General features: G+C 39.2%; 1 protein-coding gene across 7 annotated transcripts in view; it reads right to left on the bottom strand.

The window, feature by feature from the left end:
• Positions 1 to 26,935, bottom strand: part of scaper (S-phase cyclin A-associated protein in the ER) — a 203,992-nt gene that overhangs the window by 3,192 nt on the left and 173,865 nt on the right. For 6 of the 7 annotated variants that reach the window (XM_062991980.1, XM_062991994.1, XM_062992001.1 and 3 more), the window contains 3 exons: positions 24,739 to 24,985; positions 17,086 to 17,235; positions 4,611 to 4,802 (listed from right to left, as the gene is read on the bottom strand). In XM_062991980.1, coding sequence (XP_062848050.1) covers positions 4,611 to 4,802; positions 17,086 to 17,235; positions 24,739 to 24,985 — 589 coding nt within the window. Of the gene's footprint in view, positions 1 to 4,610; positions 4,803 to 6,923; positions 6,972 to 17,085; positions 17,236 to 24,738; positions 24,986 to 26,935 lie in introns of those variants that run through there. The other variant, XM_062992008.1, reaches the window with a different exon arrangement.

Here is a 26,935-nt window from a genome sequence, read left to right on the forward strand (position 1 = left end):
TCCTGTCTGTAACACAGGACCAGTGACACCAGAAAATTAAGAAAAGCAGTGTTTTGTCCCACTACACTATATGGCTGAAAGTATATGGACACCTGAACATGAGCTTTCCCATTCAAAGCCATAGGCATTAATCTTATGTTGGTCACACACTGCAAATAATACCCACCCCATTCTAGTTTTCCACAAGATTTTATAGAATCTGTGGAAATTTGTGTCCATTCAGGTGAATGAGGTCAGGCATTGAAGAGGCCTGGCTCACAATCAGCGTTCCTGACCATTGAAGAACAGGATGAAAGGGTATGTAAAAAAAAAAAAATAGATTGACTACAGTTAGTAATTGTAGAACTACAAAGTGCTTCTATATGGTAAGTGGAGCTGATCAAATGTAAAGTAAGTGTAGAAACAAGGAGGTGGTTTTAATGTTATGGCTGATCGGTGTATATGTTAAAGATGTAAAACTGCCACCACAACTGTTGCTATATGTACCACTTTAATTGGGTAACCCGGTGTAAACATAAGCCATTCTCTGAATAAACACTTCTTCCAGCACTAGCATGGCTCTGTGTAAGATCTGATACAATTTTAGGAACTAAAAAATAACTCTTTGGAATGAACTACACTTCTTGAGTCCCTGGATCGCACTTCCACTATACAGCAGGAATCTTAGCAAGCATATTTTGGGTCCACTCATCCCTTTAGAGGGAAGGAAATTGGGTAATCAATACAAACTGAATCTGTATGATCTCCTGATTGATGATGAAACATTTCTGTCCTAATGGGTGTGGTCTCTTCCAGGATGTAAATGCCCCTCTATTCAGAACTAAAGGGGTCATTGAATGGTTCAATAAATATTAAAATAATGCAAATCATATGCTATGGCATTCAGTGTCACTTGATCCCAACTTGATTAAACAAACGTGAGAAATTTTTGACAGATGTCAAACAATGTTCTACACCAACATCATTTAAACATTAACTAGGCAAATGTTTGAAAGAATCGTGTTTAATTGCTCTAGTACAACTCCAAAGACTTGCAGAATTTGTCAGTCAATGATTTTTTTTATTAGTTTTGCTTAAATTTTGCAAATATAATGTTAAAAATGTTCCCTTTATGTATGTCACACTGATTTTAGATCATGTACCAAACATATTAAACATTGACATTTAAAATTTTGTAAAACATAATGTATATATATATATATATATATTTTTTTTTTTTGAAAAAATAACCTATCCAATATGCTTATGAAGAAACTGCCCCCTTGGTTACTCAATAAACAAGTTAAATTTGATTCTAATTGAACACAGCTGGGCCAGATTTCAGCCAGCTCTGTAGAATATCAATTTTGACTTATTTTGAACCTTACCATGAAAGTCAGGCGGGCACCCTTAAAGTTTGTACAGAAACACAATGCCGATATGGCATAAACAATTCGAAAAAGCTGAGAAAAAATAGCTGTTGAGAAAAATATTGGTCTGGAAATGTTAAAAAAAGACATTTTGAATACCATTTAGGATTCCACTTGTTTCTCAAAATGTAGAAAACATGAAACTCAGGAGTGTCCAGGCTTTCTCTTAAGTTCTCTGTTTTCCTAAGGGCTCAGTGACAACTCATCCAGGAAGTCACAAAATATTGCTTTATCAATTGCTTTAACCGAGGTCTGTGTTTATGACTTCGTAATACACAATAAAGTCAAACTAAAATTCATGAAAGGCTTTTAAGAAGGAAATCAAACGAAACAAAAAAAAAATAGCTCAAACTAAACTAGTGTTTGTAATAAGTTAATACGTTTTTGGACAACAAGGGTTTCATTATCAAAAGTGGTTAGTGGCATTCATTGCTGCTAGTGTCAAGAGTCATTATATTTAAGTGGAAGTAAAAAATCTTTAAAGAATTGATATACACTGATCAGCCATAACATTAAAACCACCTCCTTGTTTCTACACTCACTGTCCATTTTATTAACTCCACTTACCATATAGAAGCAATTTGTATTTCTACAATTACTGACTGTAGTCCATCTGTTTCTCTACATACCTTTTTAGCCTGCTTTTACCCTGTTCTTCAATGGTCAGGAGCCCCACAGGTATTATTTAGGTGGTGGATCATTCTCAGCACTACAGAGCAGGTATTATTTAGGTGGTGGATCATTCTCAGCACTGCAGTGACACTGACATGGTGGTGGTGTGTTAGTGTGTGTTGTGCTGGTATGAGTGGATCAGACACAGCAGCACTGCTGGAGTTTTTAAATACCGTGTCCACTCACTGTCCACTCTATTAGACACTCCTATTTAGTTGGTCCGCCTTGTAGATGTAAAGTCAGAGACGATCGCTCATCTATTGCTGCTGTTTGAGTTGGTCATCTTCTAGACCTTCATCGGTGGTCACAGGACGCTGGATGTTTTTGGTTGGTGGACTATTCTCAATCCAGCAGTGACAGTGAGTTTAAAAACTCCATAAGTGCTGCTGTGTCTGATCCACTCATACCAGCACAACACACACTAACACATCACCACCATGTCAGTGTCACTGCAGTGCTGAGAATGATCCACCACCCAAATAATACCTGGTCTGTAGTGGTCCTAGGAGAGTCCTGACCATTAAAGAACAGCATAAAAGGGGGCCAACAAAGCATGCAGAGAAACAGATGGACTACAGTCAGTAATTGTAGAGCTACAAAGTGCTTCTATATGGTAAGTGGAGCTGATAAAATGGACAGTGAGTGTAGAAAAAAGGAGGTGGTCATAATGTTATGCCTTATCGGTGTATGTGGTGCTTTTATTCATGTTACACTTGTCTAACACGTTAACATTTAAGTTTTACGATCTGTAATAATGTGGTGTGACAAATATGCACTAACAGAGGCCATCATTAAGTTTCTATTTCCACCACAATGCATTAATGTGTATGTGCTATAAAAGAGGTATGTACAGTGTATCACAAAAGTGAGTACACCCCTCACATTTCTGCAGATATTTAAGTATATCTTTTCATGGGACAACACTGACAAAATGACACTTTGACACAATGAAAAGTAGTCTGTGTGCAGCTTATATAACAGTGTAAATTTATTCTTCCCTCAAAATAACTCAATATACAGCCATTAATGTCTAAACCACCGGCAACAAAAGTGAGTACACCCCTTAGTGAAAGTTCCTGAAGTGTCAATATTTTGTGTGGCCATCATTATTTCCCAGAACTGCCTTAACTCTCCTGGGCATGGAGTTTACCAGAGCTTCACAGGTTGCCACTGGAATGCTTTTCCACTCCTCCATGACGACATCACGGAGCTGGCGGATATTCGAGACTTTGTGCTCCTCCACCTTCCGCTTGAGGATGCCCCAAAGATGTTCTATTGGGTTTAGGTCTGGAGACATGCTTGGCCAGTCCATCACCTTTACCCTCAGCCTCTTCATAAAAGCAGTGGTCGTCTTAGAGGTGTGTTTGGGGTCATTATCATGCTGGAACACTGCCCTGCGACCCAGTTTCCGGAGGGAGGGGATCATGCTCTGCTTCAGTATTTCACAGTACATGTTGGAGTTCATGTGTCCCTCAATGAAATGTAACTCCCCAACACCTGCTGCACTCATGCAGCCCCAGACCATGGCATTCCCACCACCATGCTTGACTGTAGGCATGACACACTTATCTTTGTACTCCTCACCTGATTGCCGCCACACATGCTTGAGACCATCTGAACCAAACAAATTAATCTTGGTCTCATCAGACCATAGGACATGGTTCCAGTAATCCATGTCCTTTGTTGACATGTCTTCAGCAAACTGTTTGCGGGCTTTCTTGTGTAGAGACTTCAGAAGAGGCTTCCTTCTGGGGTGACAGCCATGCAGACCAATTTGATGTAGTGTGCGGCGTATGGTCTGAGCACTGACAGGCTGACCCCCCACCTTTTCAATCTCTGCAGCAATGCTGACAGCACTCCTGCGCCTATCTTTCAAAGACAGCAGTTGGATGTGACGCTGAGCACGTGCACTCAGCTTCTTTGGACGACCAACGCGAGGTCTGTTCTGAGTGGACCCTGCTCTTTTAAAACGCTGGATGATCTTGGCCACTGTGCTGCAGCTCAGTTTCAGGGTGTTGGCAATCTTCTTGTAGCCTTGGCCATCTTCATGTAGCACAACAATTCGTCTTTTAAGATCCTCAGAGAGTTCTTTGCCATGAGGTGCCATGTTGGAACTTTCAGTGACCAGTATGAGAGAGTGTGAGAGCTGTACTACTAAATTGAACACACCTGCTCCCTATGCACACCTGAGACCTAGTAACACTAACAAATCACATGACATTTTGGAGGGAAAATGACAAGCAGTGCTCAATTTGGACATTTAGGGGTGTAGTCTCTTAGGGGTGTACTCACTTTTGTTGCCGGTGGTTTAGACATTAATGGCTGTATATTGAGTTATTTTGAGGGAAGAATAAATTTACACTGTTATATAAGCTGCACACAGACTACTTTTCATTGTGTCAAAGTGTCATTTTGTCAGTGTTGTCCCATGAAAAGATATACTTAAATATCTGCAGAAATGTGAGGGGTGTACTCACTTTTGTGATACACTGTATAAGGATTTGCCTGTATATGTCTGTATAGCAGTACCTGTATAAAGGTGGCCAGGAGTACGCAGCTCATCTCTTGCTGCAGGATAACTTTGTTCTGCTGGTTGTTGTAGCAGGAGCTGATGAGCGAGGGAAAGAGCACTTTGACAAGGCGTGGGTGGCTAAAGTACTGAAACGGCAGCTGACACAGTTTCTGTAGCACGCTGGGCTGCCGGCCAGACTGCACAATCACCTGGAACACAGGAAAAAAGGTGTGCTTATAGACGCGTCCCCACACCAAGCATATACCACTTCGGTAGTAAATCAGAGCCTCATCTTGTGCCCTTCCCACACATAAATCTGCCATTAAAACAACACACAAACAGTGATTAAGAGGGGAAAGAGAGGGCACAGCCTTACTTAAACCCGGGCAAGGATGCCTTAGCACCTCCTTCTGTAGCACAAGTGCACACTAAATGCTTTTGGGCTCCTTTCGGTCGAGAGCAGACATTCAGCTTTCTGACTCAGATCAGCTGTCGAGATGGTGGAAACTGACATACAGCTATGTTGCAATAACAGAGCTGACGCTTGAGGAAAAACCCCAACCATCGATGTGCCAAGGTTCACATAGAGGTAAACATTATGAGGTGTGCGCACGAGAGGTGAGAAATCAGAGGGTAAAGGGGCCAAGAAGGATGGGAGGCCAGACCCCCCCTGCGTGGTCACTCGCACATTGCGTTTGCCACTTTAAGAAATGAAGCAATACCATTAATAGAGTTTCTCACCACAGAGCATCTCACCCTGACTTTAGCAAGGCCGTCAATCACACCATCACATGAGGTCCCCCCGACATTAAAACCAAATCGCTTCCAGCCTGACCTGATTAAAGTAGAGTCTCTGAGCCTGGTGCCAGAGCCTTCAGAGCAAGTCTGGGAACCCGGAAAGGCCAGGAAGCTAGGAGGTCACTACAGTAAATCCCGCCAGGTGAGATAAAGTAGAAGGAAGATAGAAAGAAAGAGAAAGAACGAGAAGAGAGCCAATTACGGCTTCCCACACACACTCTCTTCCACTGCAGCTCAAGCCCAAATGCAAACCAGAAGGACGAGGTGAAATTCCCTGAGCGATGGGCGACATAAATTACAGAGATTTACAAGATTTGTAAAAATACTCTTAACTATACTTTCTTCAATGCTTTCTTTGCTTTAATATTGCACTTCAAGGGGTTTAAAAGTCAGATAAACAGAGCGATAACTCAGGTCTTTTATCATTTTAGGGTGAAGACCCTACACAGTGAAGTCCTACAGCAACGTTCAAAGGTTCTCAAGCTATGTCATTCCGTATTTTTAAACACAGCTAAAACAAACCACTGCTGAGTCCCTTTAAGGGTACTGAAAGCTCAAAACTGCTGACCGAAGAGTCACCTCAGACTGGCAAGCCCACCGGCATGTCCTGACCATACAACATGACCCCTTGGCTTCGTTTCGGTTGGTAATATATGATCGTTTTCCCTAGGAATGCAGGAAAAAGTGGATTTCCTTCACCACCATAGAACTACTGAATTAAGCAACAGTTCCAAAAGATCTGACTGTTTTCAATGGCTGTGCTTTGAAATGTCACGGTGTAGGACATGAACTTTTATAAGCCTGGGAAGAAATGAACTAACCTCTTCAGCTAATGAACTAATCTCTCAATCTTTTAGCGCTTGAAGCTGCTGACCTAGCATTGCTGATTTGTCAAGAACATATTTATGAATAGATATTATTTCTCTACCTCATTAGAAAACATGCATCATAGACCTCAAACTACAGTGACAATCAATAGTATGCAAAAAACATTCATATAAGTAAACCTAAGGACTATTATGCAGAAGAAGGAACTGTTCTATAAACGTGTGTAAAGTGATATGGGCAGAAGAGTCAATCTCCACTACAAAATCAATGGCAACATTGTGCAGTCAACACAAACTCAACAAGGGCATGTGCGGTGTGTACACCAAGAAACGGTACAGGCCTTAATGCTTGACCTCTACAATGATCAATTTAGGTGGTTCTGTTATGCTGTGAGGGAGCGTTTTGCTATGGCTTGGGGCCATGGTCTGATAAGCATGAAAACAATTTAATTGTAAAACAATGCTTTGGCCTTACCAGATTTAATGTAAACACCTATTAGAAGTTTCAGACTGACTTTTCACCATAATTAATACACCAGCTGAGGACTTGGATGTTTGTGGTGGCCCAACACATACGTTTTTTTTTTCATTTCATTATCCAAAATCACTCCTATTGTAATGTCCTTGCTGCATCATGATATCCATGCTGGCCAAGGAGGACAGCAGCCTCGCACACACCTCTGACATGTGTAAAGCTATTGGGCTCTTCTTTTCACTACCCCATGAATCCATTGCTCAGCACAGCACCTCAACCTAAAAATAAAAGTAGCTGTTGTAATGACAACAAGATTTACTTATTTATTTATTATGATTTTAACATCATGTCTACACACTTTGGTTACATTCATGACAGAACAGGTAGTTGGTTACGTACTGGTGTTACATACGATTTATCAGTTTACAAGTTTAACGTCAAACACAGTCATGGACAATTTTGTATCTCCAGTTCACCTCATTTGCATGTCTTTGGACTGTGGGAGGAAACCGGAGCTCCCAGAGGAAACCCACTCAGACATGGGGAGAACATGCAAAGTCCACACAGAAAGGACCCGGACGGTTCCACCGGGGAATCAAACCCAGGACCTTCATGCTGTGAGGCGACAGTGCTACCCACTGAGCCTTAAAACTTAAATTATTTACTTCTTTCACCAGTCCGTATAACTTTTACACTAATGTGTAGTTTTGAATGCAGCCAGAGGTGTTCATTTAATATATACAGAAATATATTTAATATATTAATTAACCTTAAGAAAAGAACACAATGTTTAAAAAATATGTACAGCTATTAAAACATTTATGCTAAACATCACATGTATTTGGTTAGTCTCAAATTAATTGGGTATAAAAGGAAATTTCATATAATTGTTTTAACTGATTGAACAGCATTAAATGAAAACTGAGAGCTGTGATTTGTTCCTCTATTATCTTTCACTCCACAAAGACTGACTGAAAGCCTTTCTCCGGTTGATTCCAAAGTAAGTTTATTGAAAATTCAACTGTGATGAACTTCAGAGTGAAGAGCATCATTTTAGGCGCTGCCATGCATTAGTGTATATGTTTTACAAACAACCTTACAGTTGTCTGAAGCTACCTGTGCTGCATTGGGAACAGTGGGTATTCCAAAAGCACGGCATATTTATAAGTGTGTGTAGGGTACACAGACTATACATGATTTACGGCGACACTGGGTTCACAAATCAACCAGCTGTCTCATAGTTCCTCAGCATATGGCACTTCATCTTCACAGACCTAAACAATTTGTCCCCACAAGGGAGACTTACAGCATTAAGAGAGCAGAGGCTAGTCCCAGCTTAAGCCATCGTGTGGACACTCCAGATTCCTGCAGAGGATAAACTAAATCGCTTTTGAGGCCGTCTCGGCCAAGTCCCAGAGCAGTGACCAGGTATCTCATTCAGCATCGGCCATCATAAATACACTGGTGGGCTTTTGAACTTGTGCACCCCTCCTCTTAAGCACAGCTGGTCGTAAAGAAGCAGAGAGGCAGGGCCTGGCTTGTGTTTTCCTAAGTACAGAGCATTGGTATTTTTAAACAGAGCCACACTTTTACGGCAAGTCTATTACATAATTCCCGGCCTGTCCACCGAAAACAAAGGGAGTGTAAAGTTAATGTGCCGAAACGCAAACATAGACTCCAAATAGTCCAAGGTGAAGAGGAAGGAGACCTGAGCTGGTTGGTTTGTTCTTTGATGAAGGGTTGATAAGAATGAGAAGGAGAGTCGGGCACCAAAACTACAATGTAGAGGTAAATAAGATATACAGTGCGGAAACAATCTGTTTAAAACAACAACTACTGCAAAATACAATTGAGTGTATATAGACTTTAGGGAAAAAAGGAGGGGGTGCAGACCACTCAAAGATAAAAGCAGTGGATAAATGACTCCTGAGGATCTTAAGGGGCAGTCAAGACAGGACGTTACAACTAGTAAGACTTACATGACCAAAGATTACCACCCACAGACATAAGAAACAAAAATCTAAGTCTGTCCAGACAGTGTGACGGCACCATGCGTACAGGCATAGTTATGAACAAAGTGGCATAATAAAACCAAACTGGTTTGTTAGCATTTCTTAAAAGGGGAAAACAGTTCTCTTAAAAACAGAACTAAGAGCTATGTTTGTTCAGAAGAAAAGGGCAAATGATCGTTGATTTATTACAGCTGCTTCTCTGAATCAAGCATCAACTTCGATCCTTTGAAAGATAATCTTTTGAGGAGATCTTCACCAGGAGCCCATCTGACCTGGACGGCACTCAAACCCAGCATTAGGCCTAAATGGGGCCCTAAATTCTGAAGGATTTATGGGCAGACAAACAAAAAATGAAGGAAAATTCCAGAAAAAAAGAAACCCCAACATAGTACTCAAGTGTGTTAAACCGCAGCTTTCTGTTGACGGCATGCGTAAATCATTGCATAGTGCTTGGCAGAAGCTTCACCCTCTTTGCTACACCCCCATTGCTGTGCTTTTTTGCCACTCAGCTACATGGAACGAAAAGGGCTGGGTTATCTCTGCTGCAATGAACTGTTGAATTCAGTGTTTCAACATGAGTTTTGTTGTGGATTGAGGTTGTAGGGTGTTAATATGGGATGCAGGCACCAGCACTATTGAAACTAAAATCAGTGAAGTGAGGGATGGAGAGGAAGGTAGATAAGAGTAGACGAGTGCGGTCGACTGTTTCATGCTAGCTCTTAGGATTGCTATGTTGAAAAGTGGCTGTCTACATGAAACAGCTTGTTCACCACCACTGTCTAATCCTGTAGCAGTGGGTGAAAACACCAGCGCCCCAGTACATGGATAATGATAACTCGATGGACGAGGTTGTTTTTGCTTTGCTGGATGTACCATTGAAGACGCTTATCTGGCTGCTTTTCAGATGTGAGACAAAAAAGAAAAAAGATCAGAAAGGATCTTTATAACAGTTATTGAGTGATTTATAGATCAATGCTAGTGTCATACAAAGATTCAACTGCTAAAACATCTCTATTCATCTATTAGCTTTAAAACTGGCTTTAAAGCACTGTAAAGTCAAAAAAGATACACTTTAAATGGTAATTATTTCTTATCATGTGTCAAAAATTCACAAAACATATTGATTTTGACAATGCACTAATAGACCATACATACCATAAAATCATGGTCTGTCATACAGTAAAACAAGTTCACCCTAGTTTTCATAGTACATACCCTGGCTTAACTATGTATCAAGCATTAATAAGAAATGAAACTTTTGTCATTAAAATTAGTAAGAAATTTGATGGAAGTTGCAGCTATTCAAAAACTGAAATAAAAATATTGATTTAAAGATTCTTAACTAAAAGAAAATAAACAGAAGAGAAAACAGAAAATACATTTTTAAGCTAGAGGTGACAAATGAATACACCAAAACAGGTGTCACTAATATTTAGATACTACCATGTACACTGATCAGCCATAACATTAAAACCACCTACTGGTTTCTACACACACTGTCCATTTTATCAGCTACACTTACCATATAGAAGCACTGTAGTTCTACAATTACTGACTGTAGTCCATTTACTTCTCTACATCAATGGTCACAGGACGCTCATTACACAAGGTTCATCAGTTCACAAGGTTATATCGAACACAGTCATGGACAATTAAGTATCTCCAATTCACCTAATCTGCATGTCTTTGGACTGTGGGAGGAAACCGGAGCACCTGGAGTAAACCCACGCTGACACAAGGAGAACATGCAAACTCCACACAGAAAGGACCCGGACCACCCCACCTGGGGATCGAACCCAGGACCTTCTTGCTGTGAGGTGACAGTGCTACCCACTGAGCCACTGTGCTACCCCAGTGTAGTAATGTAACACATTATGTTTGTGTGACCTAATATAATAACATACTAATTATTTTGTGTTATTATATAAATGTTATTTTTAATACCAGCTCTGTATTTTACTGATTATATTTTGGTGGGTTAATTACTCTTTATATTCTTAAAGACTTCTTAAAGACACCTATTAAGCCAAATTCAATTAAAATTAGCACAAAAACAATGTATTTTTTACATCATAAAATTTGTCAATTTATTTACACATAAATTCTGCCCTCTGTTCCTTTTACAAGAAAATGGCCTGAAATGGGTTGCAGTTTGTCTTTCGACTTCACTCGCAAAATCCGTGATGGGACTGAAGCTCCTAGTGATTAAGTGACTAATGAAGTGTATTGCTTTGGCAATACGAATGTCCCTATTTGTCATGCCAATAAAGCTTCTTTTGAGTTTGAGTTTAGCGCTCAAACGGCTCAACGGTGTAGCGCTCAAACGAGCTGTCAATCAAAACGGGATTTAGCCTTTCCACTGATCCTCCAATCATCTTGCAGAAGCTCAGCGTCCAGACCTGCCCACAGCCCCATTCACCCCCAGAGACGCTCAGCGTCCGGGGGCGGGACAAAATCGAGGCATTTATCCAAAGACCGGCAAGTTTCGGAGCATTAAAAAAAAAAAAACTCAACGCAGTCCCATAGAAGTGAAGAGACGCTCAGCTTCTGCGGGCAAATGCATTGACGCTACGGGAATGTATGAGTTAAGTTAAGAAAATCGAGTCGATTTGTGATAATTAGCTGATTCTGAACGAACTCGTCTTCGAGATATACGTGTTCTAACGCATTTGTAGTCAATGAAATGTTAACACAACTGTACATATTTGACCATTTAATTTTGGACATTTTAGGGGAAGCTGAGCTTCCCTTGCAGTCTTAGAGAAATCGTCACTGAATTGTACATATATGATTGTTCTAAATTTGATAGATTTGTGTCAGACACCTGGATACCGACACCTGGAAGTTTGTTCTCATGGCCTCATGTAATTTGTATCATTGGGCTTATTTTAAATTTCAAACCTGGTAGAAAATATCAAAATATCAAAAACTCTGTGCATGTCTCTTTTTCTGTAGCTGATCTGGGAAATTGGGCATGCACAGCCTATCAGATTTTCTGGATACATATCAAAACGTATATAAGATTCTAAGTCTCCTATTACAGAATAAAATAAAATAATAAAAGGCTGTAAAAGTAGTTTTACGTTAGTGATTATAAAATTAAAAAAATTTAAATTGTAACATCTTATTAATGATAAATAATATTCGTTTAACAAAGCACTGTATCCACTAAACACAAACCACAATTAGGACTTGAGAAATGGTTTTTAATGATGCCAAAAATAGCATAGCATAGACTATATTAAACACAAGAAATTATGGCCCCCAAGTACAAACACACTTCACAGCAACCCATTCAGAATATAAGTCACTCGAGCAAAAGCTCTGGCTAAAGGAATGCACAACACACAGCAATTCTTCAAAGCCTGTGCCGCTGTTATGAGCTGTATTATTTCTCAGACACACACATGTAAACACAGGCAAATGAGCTGGCACTGTATCAGCAGCCTGAGTCAGGGAGCAGTCCTGGGGTCAGCACCGCCTTTGAGTCCTGCATGTGCTTACATTAGCCTGAGAAAGGCCATAGCCCAGGCAATAGTCCCACATCATTTATACTGCACAAGTCCGCGAACACACATCAGCCCCTGAGTCATTGCCAAACAGAACAGCCCTCACTTAAGTCACAGACTCTGCAGATTTTTTACAAGTAACATCAGCAACCTACGTCACACGCTATGACCTACAGAAATTACACATTAAAATGTTTTAAAAACGGCTTTAAAGCAATAGTATAATCTGTGGGATTACAAATATGTTCCACTACCTCTCTAAACTATTCACCTACCAGTACTAAAGCTGTTTTTAATAATAAAAATGAAACTCAGCCAAGCTGCGGAATAAAAGGCTAGTCTGTGTCCTGGAAAGTTTAAAGCCTTTGCCATGGAGCAGTTTTCAAATTAGTAAAGTGGGCTGAGGATAAATGAATATGCAAAATGTGTAATTCCCAGCCTGGTTGTTGCGTTAACTCTCCCCTGTCTGAGCACAAAGCCTAATCATCTGTCACTCCTCGCATTAATTTAATCCTCAGTCCTCATTCAATTATCCAATATAATATGCAAATCAGCCCAACAATGGCCTACGAATGCTAATTGCTTACATCAAAATAATTAAATTGGATTGGAGTGGCAGAGGAGAGCTAACCCGCCATAAAAAAGAAAGGCAGTTGTTTTAATTAACAGCAAAAATGTTTTAAATTAGAATACATAATAAGCCTATAAACTGCTGGGACTCCAACCCTCCCGCGAGGACGACGATCACGACGTCGCAGCGGTCAGTCCTCGAGAGACTCATATAACCAAAGAGTGAGTGAAGTGCTGTCACAGGCCACATAGCTGGCAGCGGGCGGAACATGCGGAACGTGCAAGCATGCTTCATACCCTGCTGATCTGTGAACCGTGCCTGCATGTTCAGCTTCCTTGTAAAGCCCAAACAACAGACATGGCACAGGGGTGCAATGTGCAATGCATTATTTAGCATCCTGCTTTTAATACTTTGTGTTGCATAGAAAAAAAGTGCACAATTGGCTCCAATTCCAATAAAGTGCCTGAATGAGCTGCAACAGCTTTATTATATTATTATTTTAATCACATGTCAATAATGTTTTAGTATTTTCCAAAGAGCTGAACTGGGTGGTGTTGGGATTGCACTTCTGCTGATTCTAATTACATGTTACATGACATATTGAAAATAACTAATTTGCATTGTGCTGAGAAGGACTAAACTGTTGGTTTAAACTTTAAATTATGGGGTTTGTCAAATCAATTTTCTTCAGAGAGTAACCATTGAGTAATTAAAGTCAAACACTTAGCTGAACACATAACACTCCTATAAGTGTAGAAAATTTACAGCAAAATGAAGGTAAACTATGTGCAAAAGGCTTTAAATAATTATAAGGTTTATTGATTATAGATTTGGTAATTTATATACAAAAGTTTAGTTACATACAAAATATGATTTAGCAGCCATGCAAAGTGATCCTTTGATATTAATCTCTCCTTTAAATGTTATTTTTAATATCAGCTCTATTTTACTGATTAGATTTTGGTTAATTACTCTACATATTTCCACAGACACATATTAAGCCGAATTCAATTAAAATCAGCACAAAGACAATGTATTTTTCAACTAAAATATAATAGACGAAGAACAGAATGCCTTTATGTGTCATATATACATACAGTGTATCACAAAAGTGAGTACACCCCTCACATTTCTGCAAATATTTTATTATATCTTTTCATGGGACAACACTATAGAAATAAAACTTGGATATAACTTAGAGTAGTCAGTGTACAACTTGTATAGCAGTGTAGATTTACTGTCTTCTGAAAATAACTCAACACACAGCCATTAATGTCTAAATAGCTGGCAACATAAGTGAGTACACCCCACAGTGAACATGTCCAAATTGTGCCCAAAGTGTCAATATTTTGTGTGACCACCATTATTATCCAGCACTGCCTTAACCCTCCTGGGCATGGAATTCACCAGAGCTGCACAGGTTGCTACTGGAATCCTCTTCCACTCCTCCATGATGACATCACGGAGCTGGTGGATGTTAGATACCTTGAACTCCTCCACCTTCCACTTGAGGATGCGCCACAGGTGCTCAATTGGGTTTAGTCCATCACCTTTACCTTCAGCTTCCTCAGCAAGGCAGTTGTCATCTTGGAGGTTGTGTTTGGGGTCGTTATCCTATTGGAAAACTGCCATGAGGCCCAGTTTTCGAAGGGAGGGGATCATGCTCTGTTTCAGAATGTCACAGTACATGTTGGAATTCATGTTTCCCTCAATGAACTGCAGCTCCCCAGTGCCAGCAACACTCATGCAGCCCAAGACCATGATGCTACCACCACCATGCTTGACTGTAGGCAAGATACAGTTGTCTTGGTACTTCTCACCAGGGCGCCGCCACACATGCTGGACACCATCTGAGCCAAACAAGTTTATCTTGGTCTCGTCAGACCACAGGGCATTCCAGTAATCCATGTTCTTGGACTGCTTGTCTTCAGCAAACTGTTTGCGGGCTTTCTTGTGCGTCAGCTTCCTTCTGGGATGACGACCATGCAGACCGAGTTGATGCAGTGTGCGGCGTATGGTCTGAGCACTGACAGGCTGACCTCCCACATCTTCAACCTCTGCAGCAATGCTGGCAGCACTCATGTGTCTATTTTTTAAAGCCAACCTCTGGATATGACGCCGAACACGTGGACTCAACTTCTTTGGTCGACCCTGGCGAAGCCTGTTCCGAGTGGAACCTGTCCTGGAAAACCGCTGTATGACCTTGGCCGCCATGCTGTAGCTCAGTTTCAGGGTGTTAGCAATCTTCTTATAGCCCAGGCCATCTTTGTGGAGAGCAACAATTCTATTTCTCACATCCTCAGAGAGTTCTTTGCCATGAGGTGCCATGTTGAATATCCAGTGGCCAGTATGAGAGAATTGTACCCAAAACACCAAATTTAACAGCCCTGCTCCCCATTTACACCTGGGACCTTGACACATGACACCAGGGAGGGACAACGACACATTTGGGCACAATTTGGACATGTTCACTGTGGGGTGTACTCACTTATGTTGCCAGCTATTTAGACATTAATGGCTGTGTGTTGAGTTATTTTCAGAAGACAGTAAATCTACACTGCTATACAAGCTGTACACTGACTACTCTAAGTTATATCCAAGTTTCATGTCTATAGTGTTGTCCCATGAAAAGATATAATGAAATATTTGCAGAAATGTGAGGGGTGTACTCACTTTTGTGATACACTGTATATATGTCAAGTGCAGGGTCAGTCAGTGTACGGTGCCCCTGGAGCAGGGTTAAGCGCCTTGCTCAAGGACCCAACAGTGGCTGCATTCAAGAGCTGGGATTCAAACTCTCAACCTTTCAATTGATAGTCCAGGGCTCTATGAGGCCACTAGGCTACCACTGTCCCTAAAAACTAAAGAATCACACTGTTTATTGTACCTATATGATCAGTCTAAATTTGATAGCCTGTTGATACAATTGTTAAATATTGCACTACATAATGCTCCACAATTTCAAAGAAAGGAAAGAAGCCATTCATCATCATCCTCTTTTCCATGTAACCATTTCAGGTTCACTGTGGCAACAGGGCCAGTAATAAAAAGCCCAGGCATCCCGGTCCTCTGCAACTTTTACCAGCATTTCCAATTGGATCCCCAAGTGCTACCAGGCCTGCTGGAAAATCTAATCCTTCCAGTGAGTTCTGGGTCTACACCAGGGCCTCCTTCCAGCTGGCTTTGCCTGGCATACCTTCAAAAGCAGGTATCTTTATCACATGCCCAAACCACTTCAACTGGCTACTCTCCATGCAAAGGAGCAACAGCTTTACTCAGAGTTCCTCCTGGACTGCTGAGCTCCTTACACGATTATAAAGAGTATGCCCAGCACCCATTTTGACCACTTGTATATGTGATCCCTTACTTTCAGTCATTACCCAAAGCTCATGACCATAGGTAAAAGTGGGAACATAGATCAACTGGTAAACTGGTACACACTTTACCACCAGGGTCTGTTACAGTGACTGCTTTAGTGCCGACGCTGCACCTAACCTTTAGTCAATCTCATGATCCCACTTCCAATCACTCATGAACAAGACCCAGAGATACTTGAACTTCTTCACTTAGGGTAGGTTCTTATCTCCTAACTGAAGGGGGCATACCATCTTTTTCTGGAAGATAACCATGGCCTCAGACCTGGAGGTGCTGATCAGCATAACAGCTACGGCTAGAGCTCAAGTGCATGCTGGGTTCTCCCCGTGTCTGCGTGGGTTTCCTCTGGGAGCTCCAGTTTCCTCCCACAGTCCAAAGACATGCAAGTGAGGTGAATTGGAGACACAAAATTGTCCAGGACTGTGTTCGATATAACCTTGTGAACTGATGAATCTTGTGTAATGAGTAACTACCGTTCCTGTCATGAATGTAACCAAAGTGTAAAACATGACGTTAAAATCCCAATAAACAAACATCATCATCTGCATATAGCAGAGAGGACACCCCTGAACATTCATGACAGGACAGGTAGTTACTGGTTGCACATGATTCATCAGTTAAATGTCAAACTCGTCACAGGTAATTTTGCATCTCCAATTCACCTCACTTACATGTATTTGGACAGTGGGAGGAAACCAGACCTCCCAGAGGAAGCCCACACAGACATGAGAACATGCAAACCAATTAGGTCTGTATGTACGTGTCTGATCGGCCAGTAGCACCACTGGGGAAATGTACAAACACTATCTGTGTGCCTTAATGCTCTCATTAATAATATTTATAACATTTATCTATAGTTTACCATTAAACATACATCTCTTTACAAACAGTCAGACAGCTTTGTGTAAAAAGCACTAGGTCTTACCTGATTGTCAGGATGATTAACGGTAAAGTACCCAACACAGATGATGACCTCATGTAGCAGTTCCTCTGAACTGTTCTGAGAGCAGTACCACAGCAGCGAACTCACAATGTGCCTAAAGGCTAGAGACAGCCCCTCCGCTCCCAGAACAGACTGCAGAAAAAAAGTAGAACAGTGCAATAAATACAGAAGCAATGAAAGAACTGTTTAAAATGAAACAAGGCAAACTAATAATACAGAACAATGTATCAAAAAATATGAATAAATGATGCGTGAATTCAATTTGTATTCAATTTTCTTTAGGTAGCATCAGCATAATTCTTACAATAATTTAACAACAAAGTGCAATGTTTTCTGACTTGACTGATTTAAACTTTTAAAACAAGCTGACACATATTTCAGCCTTTGCTGGTCTGTTGATGGATCAATCAACTGCAGGGGATACTTTAATGTACACACCGTATATCTGGAAAAGTTGGGACATTTTGAAAGATGCAATAAAAAAGAATCTGTGATCTGATCATTTTCGATCCTTTATTTAACTGACAAAAGCACAAAGAAATTAAAATGTTATGGCTGACCAACTTGATTGTATCGTATAAAATTAAACAAATTTAGAATTTGGTGCCTGCAACATACTCAAAAAGATGGTAAGGGGCAACATAGAAGTGAAAAATTAATAGTAGTAGTATATTAATAGTATACTGTTGTGAAACATTCCATAATAAGCAGGTAAACTGGTAACAGGTGACGGAATCAAATTAAGTACAAGGATCTTCAAAAAGTTTCCGCACTTTTATATTTTGGTTGGAAATGGTGAGGGTGGGAGGAGTAGTAATTAGTCATGTCTGAGAGACAGAGAGAGCTTATAGTCCGAATTTAGCGCCATCTCATTTTCCCCTTTTTGGACCGCTTAAAGAAGCTCTAAGAGGAAGAAGATTTTAATGTGATGATGATGTGAAAGCAGTGGGCTGATGGCATTAAAAAGTTGGTACAACGCTGGGAAAAATACATCAGAAGGTGACTATGTAGAAAAGTGATGTCATTTGTTTTCGAAATTCTTAATAAATAGAGTTTTAAAAGTGCGGAAACTTTTTGAAGAACCCTCGTATAAAAGAACTATTCACCTATGGTCCTTGTACGGCTCACCACTTTGTGCTAAACTTCATTCAAATACTTTAGGTCTTCTATCATCTACCATACATCATATTGTAAAAAGATTAAATGAATTCTTATAAATCTCAGTTCATGTAGGTACAGTTTGTTAACTACTGTTGAACGTGTGTGACCTTCAAGCCATGATAATGTTATGCTACTTTGATAAATATGGCCACATGAGCTTAATAATTAACTTACTACAATTCACCACTGCACTAAAAAATGTAAGCAACCTGTAAGTCCTTTACGCAAACAGTAATGCCATTTAATAATTTGATGCAGATATGTCTCCGAGTTCTCTAAGCCCATGCTGTGGTGCAGTCTTAGTGCAGTCAAATTAGTCCTATTTATATGGGCACTAATGGTCAATCACAATTACTAGCAAGAAAATATAAACTTTCCATACTACAAAAGTGATAATCAACAATGCTATTTATAATTAGGTACCCAGTAGGTTTTATCATATTTATTATCTGAAAACTAACAAAATGTAAATAATCCAAACATGTGAAAGTATTGTTGGACAAAGAAATTAGTCAGTGAGTAGTTACATTTTCAGCATTTAGAAGACGCTTTTATCCAAAGCGACTTACAGTACTGTGACAGTATCAGTCTAAGCAACTGAGGGTTAAGGGTCTTGCTCAAGGGCCCAACAGTGGCAACCTGGCAGTGATGGTGCTAGAAACAGCAACCTTTTGATTACTAGTTCAGTACCTTAGCCACTAGGCTACAACTGCCCTGCCCTAGTTACAATCGGGAAATTAATAAATGAATATTTTGTGACAACACATACAACTTCATATAAGCACATATTATTTACAATACTGTAACTACATGGCCAGACATGTTTAATTTCTAAATTAGATCATAATAGAAGTTCTGGTTCTCTTGTGTACCAGTGTAGCAGACAGGGAGGGTAAAAAAACATATAAAAAGTCAGGACTTGTAGAGGATGACTTGTGAGTGTCTCTCCTCAGCTTGAGAGAGGTCCCACTCCAGACCTCCCAGTCTCCCTATAGTGGAGATGCTATCAGCTATGCCACAGACAGTATTTATTAAACATGTCAGTATGACTGAGCGCCTCAGGGTCAGCACTGAGACTACTGACATTAGCAGTGGGTGTGAGAGTGCAGGATAAAAGGTCTAAGTGGGCAGGAACAAACAATGTTACCTAGAAAAGCCCTCTGATGCCAACACAACACGGCTGGCATACAGCTACCATGTACATTTTACACATGCACAAGTAAAGCCAAAAGTTTAAACACACTAGTTAAAGACAATTATGCCATCATAGTGGGATTTTAGTGATTTCTGCAACTCAATTCTTAGTTATTTCCAATCAAGTTCTTGGTTTTCTAAAAAGATCACATTATATTATTTGAATATAATATATAATTTATATATTAGATTATTCATTCAGTTGCTCCAGTTAAAAAATACATTCAACAGCTTTCTTTTGCTAAGGTCAGGAAGAAAACTTATCTGGATGGTCAGATGTATTTCAAGAGACACCAACTACAATTTTTTTGTCAAGCTAGGTATGAACTGGCACACAGTTGGGACATGAAAGATAACCCATGCTGATTTGTTTGGGATGTGTTCCCACCTTTCTGTGTTGCAGCAGATCCACCATGACCCAGAATGAAGCAATTAGTAATGTATGTGTATCATACCTTGTGTAGTGTACATTGGTAAAAGCTTAATCTTTTGGCATTAACTAACAAAAGCAAAATTCTTCTACAAGGGTTTTCTTTATATGATAGTTTTGTTTGGCCTGTTTAGTCTTACCATGACAATGAAGTGACCTCAAATAATATTAGGGTTGCTTATGAAGATCAGACTAAAATCAGATCTAATCAATTGAATAAATGTATTTTAGGTATCTTAATGACATTTAAATTGATTGTTAAATGTATCTGACAAAATAAATGCAATAACGCAACTAGTTTTAGGGATTATCCTTAAGCACATGATTTACTGTAGGATAACAGAATCACTTTATATTTTTACTAAGTACTGCATACTGGCACACACAACACTTTGTTTGGTCCCATCCCTTTACTTTTTTAGGTCTAAAAATGTCCCTCATATTAATTCTAAGTGTTTGTGTTTATTACACTGTTTCTTGTCTGCACTGTTCATTACGTATTGTTTGATTTCCTCAAATGTATGTGTCATGTGTTCACAGATTCTTATAAACAATGTAATATAAGAAACAAATATTTAACTGATGTATACATCAAGGGTACATTCATGACAGAAATGGTAGTTGCTGGTTACACAAGATTAATCAGTTCACAAGTTTAATGTCAAACACAGTCATGGACAATTTTGTCTCTCCAGTTCACCTCACCTGCATGTCTCACATGCAAACTCCACAGAGAAAGGACCCAGACCACCCCACCTGGGTATCGAACCCAGGACCAACTTGCTGTGAAGCAACAGTGCTACCCACTAAGCCACCGTGCCGACCTCTTTTATTAAGAAACACAATGCTTTTATTCAGCCATTTGACTGATAGAGCATATACTGCCCATTTAAGGTCCTGCCACAGAAAACCTCAGTTTCAGAGGTGTATTTACTCTTGTGCTTCAGATCATTCTTTCAGAGGCTTCTGTAAGTTTTATGCCAGATGTAATAAAGTAAAGTGTCACTTTCAACTCACTTTCATTTTTATTTATTTTTCCGCACTCGGAAAATAGTGCTGCAAAAAGTATTTGCCCCTCACACAATTTTTGCATATTTATCACACGTTTCAGATCATAAAACTACGTTTACTATTAGATAACCCAAGAAAACACAAAATGCTAGTTAGTGCAAAAACCCTGCTTAAGCAGAAAAGGTTAGATGTTTTTTGCAAACAATATTAATATGCAACACGCTCCAAATGTGACTTTTATTTAAGATTAATTTAGTGTTTAGTTATTAATGCCAAGTCTGCCCTTGGGCCATGCACTTCTATTTAAAAAAGCTATTATTTAAATTAAAATTAAAATACTTTTTAAAGAATTTTAACAAGGTTAAATTGGTTAAGTTGATTAGTGGTATGCAGGGTGGCAGAGAAGCAACAATAAATCTGTTTAACTGATTTATCTTAGGGAAATAAATACCTTTGTAAAGGTTATCTTTATAACCACAACCATCAACTTGTACATGCTTACATTTTCTAAAAAAGCTCAGTTAATCAAACAATTCATGTGACGGATGCATTTGTGTAGTAAGACATTTTTTTTTTTTAATCTATTGTAATTTTTGGTAATGAAATTAAATGAGGTGTCAATGTTAAGCATGTACACATAAGGAAAACACTATTTCTTTGAAGAAAATAGCAAATACTATTTATTACTATTGTTGTAAAGTTGTTGCACTGAGGATTTAGATCATGTGGCATAACTTCCCCTAATTTACCGCTATTTTGTTCAGTACAGATACAGACTTCTAAAAACACAGGTTTTATAGATAATTATACTGTAGATAAATACATATACACACATATTTCTGTTTCATAAGTAATCCAAACATGATTATTTATGTTATTTGCAAATATTACACAATTACTACACCATTTTATATAAGGGACTTGAGCATCCACAGATTTGAATCTCTGTGAGGGGACCTGGAACCAGTCCCAGTGAATATGGAGGGATGACTTGTCATGCATTTATATTAATTATATCTCACCCATTACAAATAACTAAGACTTAGTATACTTAAGATATAGAAAACTGAACAATAGCTGAGAAAATTGCCAAGCAATTTTTTATTCTCTAATGTATCAATCCAATATTGGATGTATTGTAAAGCATTTTCCCTTGGTTAAAAATTCAGATACAGCTACAAGAAGTGCTAAGGGCCTTTTAAAGCCAAACAGGAGTCTCTATGAGTGAGAGAGATAAGGGGACTCTCTTTTTCTGATGAACTCATTAGCCAGACCTGTGTGCTAATGTAAACCACTAGGTGATTACAACTATGGCCCCAAAACAACATTATTTAAAATGTTCATAAAACACTTGCAGGGTTGCTTTGATTGCCAGCTGTTTCAAATAGAAAAAGAACATGAGGCTGAGCACGAGAGTTACGCACTCACACGAATCATGAGTAATTACTGAAAGCCATTAAAATAATTCATACACTTCCAACGTTTCCTCCCTCACGCCTCAGTGTTTACACTGTGATTTACTGTCACGAAGCCGTCCTTTTCTCTTTATCATGCCGGCTAACATACGACAACCAGGCAACGCACAATACCATTGCTGACCTAAAGCCTTCAACACAACCAGACTGGGTTCAGAGGTCAAGCGTGTTTATGTCCACCAGGTCCGCTTTGTTCTAAGAAGAAATAGTGACCTAGGGTTAGTGACCTCCTGCCAGTGGTACTAAGGGTTATAGCAGTCCTTTTCTGTCCTATATTTGCACAGTGGCTAATTCTCAAGCACAGGTATACGATTTAACGAGCATTCGAGAGCTACAACATCAACATGACCTTTTTTATTCCCTCCACTGTTTGAAATGTCGACTTGAGGGATGGGTTTGACATAACATTTCTGCAGCTAGCTGAATGGCAAGTCAGTGGGCTTGCCCCTTGCATTAAAAAAACAAGCTGTGCAACATAACTTTGGTCAAACCTCTATGCCTAGATAAACAGCCTGTCACATGCTCATGCTTTATATGTCATAAAGCTGAACTTTTTATTGCTACATGTGAAGATGTGGGCATTACATCAAACACACCCTATAATTGTACATTTTATTATAAACAAGCTTATTTTCTTTCTCTTTTTTCTTTTATATAAAAAATGCATCATTTGAAACACCCTGCAAAAGTAATATAAATAGTGTACTGTTCGTGTGTCATGTTACAATAAATTTATGTGATTTAAATGTGAATGTCTAAGCTACACAATTACCACCTAGGTGCGAGATCCAATTGTTGATTAAGTAACTGGATATCTGATTAGTTCTTACTGGTCAATAAAATGGAAACAAATCTGTTCTTTGCATTAGGCAAGTGAACCAGGTATTGGTATCTGCCCTGCTAACCTGATATAATGTGACTACACATTTTGAAATTATTAAATATTGTACAATTTTTTTCTGCTTGATCCTGGATTTGTTTTATGAATTAAATTATATTTGTATTATAAAACCTGCAAGACTTCTAACAAATATATTTATTTGGTTAAGAGAAGCACTGTTCTTAGACTGAGTGCATACATCTCTCACTCCTCTGCCATGCTTCTTTATTGACTCCTTCTTTATTAAATCTTCTTTATTGATTGTGCATTTATACCGTCACATGGTGTATATACTGTCATATTGCCCAATTAACTGTACATGAAGTCAGTGGTAGCTCAGTGGTTAAGGTACTGGTAATCAGAAGGTCGCCTGTTCAAGCCCCACCACTGCCTGTTGGGCCCCTGAGCAAGGCCCTTAACAAATCGTGTTCAGTCATAATTGTAAATTTGTTTGTTTATTTGTTGTTTAACGGCATGTTTACACATTGGTCATTCTGATGGCCTGATAGGTACCTAGATTATGTACAGGTTATTTATTTATTCATGTTCTTTGTGTAGTGTCCTTTCTGTGTTTAGTTCTAGATGTGTATTATCAGTCTTGCATTCTCTGAGTCTCTGTTTTGGTTTTGTTAAAAATGTCAACCATTGTATTTGGTATTGCAAGTCTTTGATGTTCTATGTTATATTTTGTTCACTTTGTTAATAAAAGTTCAATGGTTATTTGTGTATTACAGCGCTCTTCTCCCTTCACCAACTTACCAGGTGTAAGTTAATTTGGATAAAAGTGTCTGCTAAATGCAGCAAATGTAAATGTAAATGAAGCCTAATTCTAACCCTTAATGCCATTTCTCTAACACAGACTGGAGTGTCTGTCAAAACAAAAAAAAAAACAGAAACATTCTACAACACAATTTAACGTTGGAGCATGGTCTCCTAATTCCTTGTTAATAATTACTATCAACTTATTTGTGCCTATATTAATAATCGGGTGGTGCAGTGCTCTATTATGATACTCCACTACTGCTGTGGTCTAGGTTTGAGTCTTAGCAGCACTTTCAGCCGGCCAGGCATTCTGTCTGGGGCATTCCTGCCTTGCACCCAGTGTTTTCCAGTGGAATTGGACCTGGCACAACTCTGACCAGGATAAAGCAGTTAATGAAAGCAAAAGAAAAACAAAATGCAAAAACTCTTGACATTTTACAAAATAAATATCTATTGATAATAAAATCTGACTGGCTGATCCCCACGTATGAGGAGCAAGAAACCTGTACCAGAAATCACCTGCATTTTTTATAGCATAACACCTTTAAAGTGAACTGAAAACTATTCAGCAATCCTTTAAATACAAAAAAGATTACCATTTTCCTCTCAATTACATTTTGTACCTTAATTTTAACCTAAGAATTGATTATATTTAATTCTTTATGAGCATGCACCTACATACATACATAGTACAATTCAAGATAGCAACACTAAAATAGTACCTGGAAAGCAGCGAGGTCTAGCAGTGCAAAGCTGTTTAGGAATCTCATGCCTTGAAATGCCACCTGGATCACAGCAGGGCTGTAGGACTCCTGGGGTGTTGCCACGCTGCCAGACTGGAGCTCAGGCACACTGTTGTGCAGCAGGATACAGTACAGCATGTGCAGCACACCAACCAGATCAGTACTCTGAAGCAGCGCTGTCAGCCCTGTTGAGTCCTGACGCTTATTGTCAAAGATACTGGAGGAACTGGGAGAAAGATTATAGAAAGAGGGTGTAAGGGACTGAATTCTGACATAATACGCAAAGTATCTAATTGATTTATACTTCAACATTTACATTTGCAGCCTTAAGCAGTCGCTTTAATCCAAAGTGACTTAAAATTAAGACTGAATACAATTTAAGCAAGTGAGGGTTAAGGGCCTTGCTCAGAGGCCTATTTTCAGAGTATGACAAATTTCAAAAACAGCTGTGAAAATTTTGACTTATTATTTAAATTTACATTTTCAGCATTTATAAGTCACTCTTATTTAATGCAACTTACATCAGTGCTTCTGCTGAAGCCCTGTTAGAACAAAGAATAGGTAGAAAGTATTTTTTTAATAAATAGTGTAGAAGATTAGTAAGTGCTTGTTACTTTTAAGCTTAAGTGCTTAGTAAAAAGGTGAGTCTTTAATCGTCTGGGGAATGCACCATGTTCAGATGTTTAAAAAGACAGGGGAAGTTTGCTCCACCACTTGGGTGCTAGTACAGACAGTAGCCTTGATGTCTTCCTCGAGTTCTGAGTGGTGAATCAACACAAGCTAGACTTGTGGCTCGGAGAATGCATGGCACAGAACAAGGTTTTATGAGTTTTACAAAGTAGATTGGAGCTGGCCTGTTGCTGGCTTTGAAGGCAAGCGTCATTGGTTTTAAACAGAATGCAGGCAGCTACAGGAAGCCAATGAAACGAGAGCTGCAGTGGGGTGAAGTGGTAGTGTTTGGGTTGGTTGAAGAACCTGCCAAGAGGGAGTTGCAGTAATCTGGCCTCGAAATGATGAGTGACTAGACAAGAATCTGAGTGGCTTCCATAGAGAGAAATGGTCTGATCTTTTTAATGTTTTAGAGGAGGAACATGATTTTGTCATGTTAGCTATATGAGCAGAGAAGGACAGCTGAATATCCAGGACAACAACAAATTTTTGTACATTATCAGATGGTTTGATCTGACAGTTATTAAGAGTAATGATTAATTACAACTTGGGATGTAGACTGATCTCCAGGAATATATATCAGCTCAGTCTTTCTTGGGTTAGGTTTTAGGTAATAAGCTAACATCCATAGTGAGATATCTGCCAAACATGCTGAGATGCAGGTTGAGTTGAGTATCATCCGCATAGGAGTGGTAAGAGAAGCCATGGGAGGATATGACCTTACCAAGACAGCAGGTGTAGATGGAGAACAGAAGAGGCCCAAGTACAGAGCCCTGTGGGATACCAGTTACAAGCCATCCACTGCCATGCTGAAACACTTATTCCAAATTCGAAAAGGTTGGACAAGAGAATGCAGTTATTTACTGTATAGAAAGCTTCAGATAAGTCAAGGAGGATGAGGACTGATGACAGTTTGGCTGCTTTAGCAGCATGAAGCTTCTCAGTGACAATAACATTGGCTGTTTCTGTAGAATGCACTGCTTTGAAACCATATTGATGCTGATCATTCTGTGGTCATTCTGTGTGAGAAAAAAAGGGATAACTGATTGTAAACAGCCCACTTAAGAAGAAACAAGAAGAGAGGAGTGATAACTTGGGCCTTAAAAGCTCTGGTGACAATAGAGAGTTGTTGATTATGGGTGTGATAAAGAGGATAAGATCTTGTGAGATTTCCTAAAGGAAATAAAGAAAATTATTTAATAAATAAAGCAGTTTGGCTTCTAATTAACAGCATATATCAACTATAAAAAGCTTTGTCAAAGAATGGATTGTATTGGATTTTAAAGCAACATTAGGCAACCAGAGTTTGAAAATGGTCAAACAGTGGGCAGTCAAATTGCAGGTGCATCAATTATAAAAACTACACAATTATTTTATGTTAAGGAGAACAGTCAGGTCATGGCAGCATGTATCCAATCGTTTATGGGAATTATGGAATGTACAGGCATCTGGTAAAAATCATAAAGTCCAAATGATTGTTGGTTGTCCAACAACAATGATTTATATG

The sequence above is a fragment of the Trichomycterus rosablanca genome, chromosome 1 (assembly GCF_030014385.1).
Source record: "Trichomycterus rosablanca isolate fTriRos1 chromosome 1, fTriRos1.hap1, whole genome shotgun sequence".
Lineage (NCBI taxonomy): Eukaryota > Metazoa > Chordata > Actinopteri > Siluriformes > Trichomycteridae > Trichomycterus > Trichomycterus rosablanca.